The sequence below is a fragment of the Ranitomeya imitator genome, chromosome 9 (genome assembly GCF_032444005.1).
Source record: "Ranitomeya imitator isolate aRanImi1 chromosome 9, aRanImi1.pri, whole genome shotgun sequence".
Classification (NCBI taxonomy): Eukaryota; Metazoa; Chordata; class Amphibia; order Anura; family Dendrobatidae; genus Ranitomeya; species Ranitomeya imitator.
In genome coordinates this window covers 6,831,029-6,838,950 of record NC_091290.1, presented here as the reverse complement: position 1 = coordinate 6,838,950, position 7,922 = coordinate 6,831,029, and the positions used below count along the sequence as shown (strand labels likewise).

Here is a 7,922-nt window from a genome sequence, read left to right as displayed (position 1 = left end):
ACTTTCACACTTCCATCGGTACGGGGCCGTCGCAATCCATCGGCCCGACGTAGCGACGGATGTTGTGCTAAATTTAGCACAACGTGGGCAGCGGATGCAGTTTTACAACACATCCGCTGCCCATTGTGATGAGCGGGGAGGAGGGGGCGGAGTTTCAGCCACACATGTGTGGTCGAAAATGGCGGACACGTCGCACAAAAAAGCGTTACATTCAACTTTTTTTTATGCTGACGGTCCGCCAAAAGACGTCGCATCCGTCGCACGAAGGATGCGACGTGTGGCCATACGTCGCAATGCGTCGCTAATGCAAGTCTATGGAGAAAAAACACATCCTGCGGGCAACTTTGCAGGATGCGTTTTTTCTCCAAAACGATGCATTGTGACGTCCGTCAGAGGACGCAAGTGTGAATGGTCTTGAAGCTGCTGTTTCTTTGGGAATCAGAGATTGGTTCTCAGAATCACTAAGAACACCCAGTGATCAATAAGCCATTCCCTTTCTTCAGGAGAAAACCCCTTTGTCTTAAAGCTTCCCTGTACAATATTTTACCTTATCCTGCATTTTAATATCACTGCCTGATCTGCAGCTATTGCCTGAAACTGCTCCTTACAGACGTCTTGCTCTGCCCCTGCGTAATATCTACATCACGATAATACTCTTCCTACAAAGGTCGGCTGTCATAAATATTTCACTCAGTAATTAACAATGTGATTAGATTAGATCTTATTTAGATTTTACTTCAATAATCTACATCTACATTTAATGAAATATATGCATTGTAATAAAATGAGACATAAATCTACAAGGATCGAATAATGTCCAGTCTCACGCAGTCCGGCTCATTATATAGGACTTTGTATTTTGCTCAGGTCTGCAGAGAATTATGTAACATTTAGGGAAAAATATACAGCCTAAAAGTCCAGCGTTAGAGGTCAGGATGGCAAATATCTCCACCGCCACCGTGTATTTGCCTCTAGTGCTGAGATAAGCTGGGATCATGGCTATCCAGACACTGCAGAACACCAACATGCTGAACGTGATGTACTTGGCCTCATTAAAACTGTCCGGTAATGTCCGGGCTAAGAAAGCTGTAATAAAACTAACAGCAGCCAGAATCCCCATATATCCCAGGACAGAGTAGAACCAAAGATCGGAGCCTTCATTACATTGAACTATGATCTTCTCTGTATAAGAGTGTGTGTCCAGCTCCTGGAAGGGGGGACAGAGGGTCACCCAACTCATGCAGATGACCACCTGGACAGAGGTGCAGATCAGGAGCACGCAATTCGGGAGTTTTACTCCAGTCCATGTTCTCCACACACTTCCAGGCTTGGTGGCTTCAAACGCCATGTAAACCATTATGGTCTTAGCCAACAATGAAGAGATGGATACTGAGAGTAGTAGTCCAGTACAGATCTGACGTAATATGCAGGTACTATCCACTGGACGACCCAGGAACAAGAAGACACAGAGGAAGCTGAGCATGATGGAGACGAGGAGAACAAAGCTCATGTTTTTGTTATTTGCTCTCACAATCGGTGTACCTTGATATCTAATAAAAATCCCCAGTATTACTGCTGTCACTGTAAGAAGTGAAATGGATCCCAATAGAGCAATCAGTGATATCACATGATCAGAGTATGAGAGAAATTCTAGCAATTTGGGGACACATTGAGTCTTGTTGTCATTGGGCCTCTCGTGGTCAGGACATCTCCTGCAGTTTTCATTGTCTATAGGAAATAAAAAAACAATAATTATCACATAATATGGCTAAATTTGTGACCAAGGCTTGGATGTAGGTGAAGTCTAGAGTGAGTACCTACCAGAGGTGTTTGATATTTCTCCTTCAGAACAAGGAATACACCCATAACAACAAAAGTAGATTGTATTTCCTGGGACTTTTCTGCTTCCTGGTAGACAACTTTTTGTGCATTGAGACTTTGGTTTCTAAATTCAAGACACAAAGTTTTTCTTGATTAGAAAATGTATCGAATATAAAGCCTGAACGCCAAAGTATCTCCAGGGTAAAGCATTACCTCATTGTTAATGGTTTTCCACTGAATTAAACTGTCGTTGATGAAGAAGGCTGGCAGATTGAGGTTATCTAAAATTTCAGGTGAAATGTGACCAACAACATTCGAGTGCCATCTTTGATTGACTATAAAGTGATTATTAATTTGGTAATCGTCTAAGAGATCTCCATACACCGAGAAAACCCTTCTACCAAAACGGGTCAAATATTTCAAATTAAGCAATGCCTATGGATTAAAATAAAAAATTATATAACCACACGTTGAGAAATATAACCACCGGCAGGCACGGAAAGCCTAAAAAGCGACCTACCTACACATAAATAGATATGTCCTTCCTCTTAGCTCATCATCTCCCAAGATTAACGGCAGAAGACGAGCAGCTTTGAACAAAACATGATTTTGTGATACTATCAGGAGATATTTAAAAGCTCTGTGTGTCAATATGTGGGTTTCAGAAAGGCAATGGTTTTGTCCCAATGATGAATTGAATGTGTGTCATGAGAAATGAAAGTCCTTAAGAAAAGTTTGCAGGAAATTGAGGAAGGACACGTCTAAATGGTGAATTGCGATTGTCACAAAGTCTGCCATGGCCAGTTTATAAATAGAATATGTGGGCATGTTCCTTAATGCTATAGCAAAAAAATGGAATCTTTAAAACCTAAATTTTAATATGCTGGTTAAAAGATTAAAAAGAAGACACACACAACATCTAACATAAACGTCCTTGGTCCAGTAACACACACTAGTCGCCACTACATGACAATGAGAGGAAAAGACCTATAATAGTATCCCTCACCTTCTGATTCTTGTAGATTGTAAGCTTGCGAGCAGGGACCTCACCCCTAATGTCACTGTTTAAATTGTCTTAACTTGTACTGAATTTATTGTCTGTACATGTCCCCGCTTAATTGTAAAGTGCTGCGGAATTTGTTGACGCTATATAAATAAAAATTATTATTATTCTGATTTCACGTGATCTATGAAATATGAGGTATAGTGAGAATATATGTACCACTTCCCTTCGCCAAGTATTACCACAGTCAGAGGTCTCTCAGACCCTGCTATGCTGTAATTACAGCTCAAAAAGGAAATTTACTGGATTTTTCCACAACAACGTGTATTGGAGACCCCAAAATTCACATACCGGTAAGTGGTATATGACTAATAATTAAGCATAGATGAGTATTACATTATAAAAAAAAAAAAACACAGAACAATCTCACCCATGTTTTGATTGAAGTCCTGTTTCAAAATATACCGGCCCTTATTAACAGCCCATCATCGTGCAAACGCCCGCAAATATCCGTTCTTATGCATTCATTCTTAAGGGCAGTATAGGGGTAAATTCTTTTTAGCAGGACGAGCGACCACCTCCCATCACGTTTCTTCCACTTTAAGGATTCATCAGTGGATTTTGTAGCCTCATGGAGGGGTTCATACCCTCACTTCGAGGGTATGTTCGTCATCAACTTGTAATTCTCGGTTTGTCCTGACAGCAGAGGTGGTGCTAGAGAGCAGGACCGAGAGAATTTGTTTTTGTAGACGGTGGAGCTGGAGTCAGTATGGTGGATGCTGAGTTTGCTAGAACTCATGGGCTTGCTCTACCTTAGCTAAGCCTATTCCTATTGACGCCATAAACTGCACAAAGAGCTTTGAAGCAGATTGTACATAACATAAGACTGAAGGTGGGGTCTTTTCATTATGAGGTGATTTCTTGTTATGTCCTGGAAGGTGTCCCCACTCCAATTGTTCTGGGTTTGCCCTGGTTGGTGAAACATAATCTGATTGTGAATTGGCAATCCAGAGAAATTGTGGAGTGGGGAGATTACTGCCATGATAACTGCCTAAACATCTGCCTTTCTGCAGTATCTACGAGGACCTTACCTGCGTTTTTGTCTGGCCTTGAGGATGTACTGTATGTTCTGAGAAGGGGTGTCAGGATTCCCCCCCCCCCCATCGTGTATATGACTGTCCTATTGACCTGACTCCAAGAGCTAAACTACCACAGTCCAGACTGTCCAATGTCTCCGGTCCTGAGAAAAAAGCTGTAGTGAAATATGTATAGGTATGATTGTGTGACTAACAGTAATTTAACATCTGTCCTGAAGGCTGCAGGTCTCACCAAGGTGACAATATGTGTTATCCTGAGAAAAGGCAGCTTTCCTGTTCTCAGACCACAGGGGAGCCTTCCTGGAAAGACAGAATTGGAAACATTTAACACCTCTATGAGGCCTCAAAGGCAGATGCCAAATGGAACCTAGTACAGCCTGACAATTTGTATTTACTATCTATTTGAGAACTTACACAAGAGTGTTCAGAGGAAAATAATATGTTCATTGGAGTGGCCATGGGCCAGTCAAAAGCAAGCAATTATAATATCAACCTGAGAGGCTGGTCTTGAAATCTGACCTCCAGGATGACTCTATAAATTTAGGCCTACACACAAAGAACAGGGTTCACAGATTGAGGGACAGCCAAGCTGATGTGATCCAGTCCATATTCATCCCCCCCTCAGGGAGCAGAAAGCAGACTACAAAATTAGATATTTCTGTAAGTTTTCTCCCTTTTATTTTTATAACTGTTTTGCATATTTGTATGTCACTTTTATTACCATTTTTATAACCTTTTTATTGTAAGCACTGTACCTTTTCTATTAATCCCTTCATGACCCAGCCTATTTTGACCTTAAAGACCTTGCCGTTTTTTGCAATTCTGACCAGTGTCCCTTTATGAGGTAATAACTCGGGAACGCTTCAACGGATCCTAGCGGTTCTGAGATTGTTTTTTCGTGACATATTGGGCTTCATGTTAGTGGTAAATTTAGGTCAATAAATTATGCGTTTATTTGTGATAAAAACGGAAATTTGGTGAAAATTTCGCAATTTTCACATTTTGAATTTTTATTCTGTTAAACCAGAGAGATATGTGACACAAAATAGTTAATAAATAACATTTCCCACATGTATAATTTACATCAGCACAATTTTGGAAACAAAATTTTTTTTTGCTAGGAAGTTATAAGGGTTAAAATTTGACCAGCGATTTCTCATTTTTATAACAAAATTTACAAAACCATTTTTTTTAGAGACCACCTCACATTTGAAGTCAGTTTACGGGGTCTATATGGCTGAAAATACCCAAAAGTGACACCATTCTAAAAACTGCACCACTCAAGGTGCTCAAAACCACATTCAAGAAGTTTATTAACCCTTCAGGTGCTTCACAGCAGCAGAAGCAACATGAAAGGAAAAAATGAACATTTAACTTTTTAGTCACAAAAATTATCTTTTAGCAACAATTTTTTTGATTTCACAATGGTAAAAGGAGAAACTGAACCACGATAGTTGTTGTCCAATTTGTCCTGAGTTCGCTGATACCTCATATGTAGGGTGTGACAAAACACTCTGGGATCGCCTTTGCTGGAGTCAAAGGTCACGTGGTTTGTGCATTGAATCTGAGGCGTACAGCAGGTTTCTGAGCAGGCTGACCTCAGGTCAGATTTATTAACATGAAAGCAACATGAACAAAACAAAACATTAAAAATAAATCCTAGCCTGTCCGGCACTAACTAAACAAATACGTTGCTATCTCAACAACTGGGGGGGCTTTCCCACCCAGCTAACATCACACAATTCTTGAGCAGAGCTCTTCACTCACGTTTGTCTCACACAGGCAGGCAATCTGTGTGCCCCAGGCAGACACTGGAAACCCACAGCTGGTCATCTTTTATTCCTGCAATCATTAACCCATTAGCAGCCTGAAGATACTGAGTGGCCTAATTCACATAGGACAAACACCTGGGCGAGATATACCTGCCTCCAACTACCACACCAGCATGAGTCTTAAAAGGGGTAAACCACTGTTTGGGCGCACGGCAAGGCTTGGAAGGGAAGGAGCGCCATTTGACTTTTTGAATGAAAAATTGGCTCCATTCTTTAGCGGACACCATGTCACGTTTGGAGAGCCCCCGTGTGCCTGACAATTGGAGCTCCCCCACAAGTGACCCCATTTTGGAAACTAGACACCCCAAGGAACTTATCTAGATGCATAGATAGCACTTTGAACCCCCAGGTGCTTCACAAATTGATCCATAAAAATGAAAAAGTACTTTTTTTTCACAAAAAAATTCTTTTAGCCTCAATTTTTTCATTTTCACATGGGCAATAAGATAAAATGGATCCTAAAATTTGTTGGGCAATTTCTCCTGAGTACACCGATACCTCACATGTGTGGGTAAACCACTGTTTGGGCACATGGTAAGGCTCGGAAGGGAAGGAGCGCCATTTGACTTTTTGAATGAAAAATTATCTCCATCGTTAGCGGACACCATGTCGCGTTTGGAGAGCCCCTGTGTGCCTAAACATTGGAGCTCCCCCACAACTGACCCCATTTTGGAAACTAGACCCTGAAAGGAGCTTATCTAGACGTGTGGTGAGCACTTTGAACCCCCAAGTGCTTCACAGAAGTTTATAACGCAGAGCCGTGAAAATAATAAATACGTTTTCTTTCCTCAAAAATAATTATTTAGCCCAGAATTTTTTAATTTTCCCAAGGGTAACAGGAGAAATTTGACCCCAATATTTGTTGTCCAGTTTCTCCTGAGTACGCTGATACCCCATATGTGGGGGTAAACTACTGTTTGGGCACATGCCGGGGCTTGGAATTGAAGTAGTGACGTTTTGAAATGCAGACTTTGATGGAATGGTCTGCGGGTGTCACTTTGCGTTTGCAGAGCCCCTGGTGTGCCTAAACAGTAGAAACCCCCCACAAGTGACCCCATTTTAGAAACTAGACCCCCCAAGTAACTTATCTAGATATGTGGTGAGCACTTTGAACCCCCAAGTGCTTCACAGACGTTTACAACGCAGAGCCGTGAAAATAAAAAATCATCAAGTATTTTTTTATTTTCACAAGGGTAACAGGAGAAGTTGGACCCCAGTAATTATTGCGCAGTTTGTCCTGAGTATGCTGGTACCCCATATGTGGGGGTAAACCACTGTTTGGGCACACGTCGGGGCTCGGAAGTGAGGGAGCACCATTTGACTTTTTGAATTCAAGATTGGCTGGAATCAATGGTGGCGCCATGTTGCGTTTGGAGACCCCTGATGTGCCTAAACAGTGGAAACCCCTCAATTCTACCTCCAACACTAACCCCCCCACACCCCTAACCCTAATCCCAACTGTAGCCATAACCCTAATCCCAACCCTAATCACAACCCTAACCAGAACCCTAATTCCAACCCTAACCCTAAGGCTGTGTGCCCACGTTGCGGATTCGTGTGGATTTACAGCGGATTTCCAGTGTTTTTTGTGCGGATTTCACCTGCGGATTCCTATTGAGGAACAGGTGTAAAACGCTGCGGAATCCGCACAAAGAATTGACATGCTGCGGAAAATACAAGGCAGCATTCCCGCGCGGTATTTTCAGCACAATGGGCACAGCGGATTTGGTTTTCCATAGGTTTACATGGTACTGTAAACCTGATGGAACACTGCTGCGAATCCGCAGCGGCCAATCCGCTGCGGATCCGCAGCCAAATCCGCACCGTGTGCACATGGCCTAATTCTAAAGGTATGTGCACACGCTGCGGAAAACGTTGCGGATCCGCAGCAGTTTCCCATGAGTTTTACAGTTCAATGTAAACCTATGGGATACAAAAATCGCTGTACACATGCTGCAGAAAAACTGCACGGAAACGCAGCGGTTTACATTCCGCAGCATGTCTCTTCTTTCTGCGGATTCCGCAGCGGTTTTACAACTGCTCCAATAGAAAATCGCAGTTGTAAAACTGCAGTGAAATGCGCAGAAAAACCGTGGTAAATCCGCAGAGGTTTAACACTGCGGATTTATCAAATCCGCTGCGGAAAAATCCGCAGAGGACCAGAATACA

At 42.2% G+C, this 7,922-nt stretch overlaps 1 protein-coding gene across 1 annotated transcript; it reads right to left on the bottom strand.

Annotated features, from left to right (window-relative positions):
• Nucleotides 1–729: 729 nt before the first annotated feature.
• Nucleotides 730–4,697, bottom strand: LOC138649507 (vomeronasal type-2 receptor 26-like). The gene is made up of 4 exons (XM_069739981.1): nt 4,677–4,697; nt 2,035–2,256; nt 1,822–1,945; nt 730–1,728 (listed from the first exon to the last, which is right to left on the bottom strand). The coding sequence occupies exons 1-4, from the start codon at nt 4,695–4,697 to the stop codon at nt 824–826; spliced, it is 1,272 nt and encodes a 423-aa protein (XP_069596082.1). The 3' UTR covers nt 730–823.
• Nucleotides 4,698–7,922: the final 3,225 nt, after the last annotated feature.

Coding starts and splice junctions, on each gene's coding strand:
- LOC138649507 (XM_069739981.1), bottom strand. CDS start 4,697: ATGAAGGGATTAATAGAAAAG. Junction 1,946..2,034: donor GGAAAACCATTAACAATGAG/GTAATGCTTTAC, acceptor TCTTGAATTTAG/AAACCAAAGTCTCAATGCAC. Junction 1,729..1,821: donor AGAAATATCAAACACCTCTG/GTAGGTACTCAC, acceptor TATTTCCTATAG/ACAATGAAAACTGCAGGAGA.